This window comes from Helobdella robusta (assembly GCF_000326865.2).
Source record: "Helobdella robusta unplaced genomic scaffold HELROscaffold_1663, whole genome shotgun sequence".
Classification (NCBI taxonomy): domain Eukaryota; kingdom Metazoa; phylum Annelida; class Clitellata; order Rhynchobdellida; family Glossiphoniidae; genus Helobdella; species Helobdella robusta.
In genome coordinates, this window is record NW_008703928.1 from 1 (window position 1) to 1104 (window position 1104).

A 1104-nucleotide genomic window follows, 5' to 3' on the forward strand; every position below is an offset into this window, starting at 1 on the left:
CAACATTAACAACAACAACAACAATAATAATAATAACAACAACGAAAGAAAAAATAAAATGCGCAAGATGGCCATTGACAAAATGAAACGAAGGATCCTTCCTAATGATGCTAGAACCGGAAATGATGACAACAACAACAATAATAATAACAACAACAACAATAATAATAATAATAATAATAATAGCAGTAATAATAACAACAGCAACAACGAGACAAAGAATAATAATAGAATGAAGAAAAACAAAGGCAGACATTATAGAAGTATATTCAGCGACCATTCTAAAGAAGTTATCGACTACAGAAAAATGAACTTGGACAATGAAAACGAAAATGTTGACAACAAAAACAACTACAACATTAACAGCAACAGCAACAACAACAACAACAACAACCTTAACAGTAGAAACAATGGTAGCAACAAGTCTTTGAATGACTACATTAGAGATGATATTGACAACAACATCAACAATACCGACAACAGCGAACCGATTCTCATTTACATAGTAACCGAGTCGGAAACGGTTCTGAGGACAATAAATTTCTGGTGTCACGCTCTCTTAGCCAAACTTCTCCCGTGTTTTTTGATGTCTTTGTTCGGGGGTTTGCTGCTCGTGAAAGTCGGTCAAATCCACCAAAGAAGGCTGGACATTCACAGGCCTGCAAAACAATTACGTCAACAAAAAATTTTTCAACAACAACAACAACATCAACAACAGCAACAGCATCAACAAAGTTTCCAACAACAACATCGCAATCAAAAAATTGAAAAAGAACATTTTGATACTAATCTATCGTCTTCAGATTTGACAATGACACAACAACCACAACAACAACAACAACAACAGCAACAACGAAACAAAAATCACTTCCGGTTTATGAACGCATCAGTAAAAGAACACAGATCTAATCCGCGAAAATCAATGGAGCACTTAAGTATGAACAAAAACAGCATCAGCGCCACAAACAACAAAACAAGCATCACTCATACCAACAATACTACAATTACTACTACTACTTCTACCGCTGCTTCTACTACTATTGTGGCTGCTGCTGTTGCCACCACTACTACTACTGCTGCTGCTAAAAATAACAATGACGTCAT

The 1104-nt window shown here is 35.6% G+C and overlaps 1 protein-coding gene across 1 annotated transcript in view; it reads left to right on the plus strand.

Moving 5' to 3' along the window:
* Positions 1–67: 67 nt before the first annotated feature.
* HELRODRAFT_184648 (hypothetical protein) overlaps positions 68–1104 on the plus strand; it is a gene marked incomplete at both ends in the record, with an annotated part of 2817 nt that continues 1780 nt past the window's right edge. The window contains one exon of the mRNA XM_009015817.1: positions 68–935. Coding sequence (XP_009014065.1) covers positions 68–935 — 868 coding nt within the window. The remainder of the gene's footprint in view (positions 936–1104) is intronic.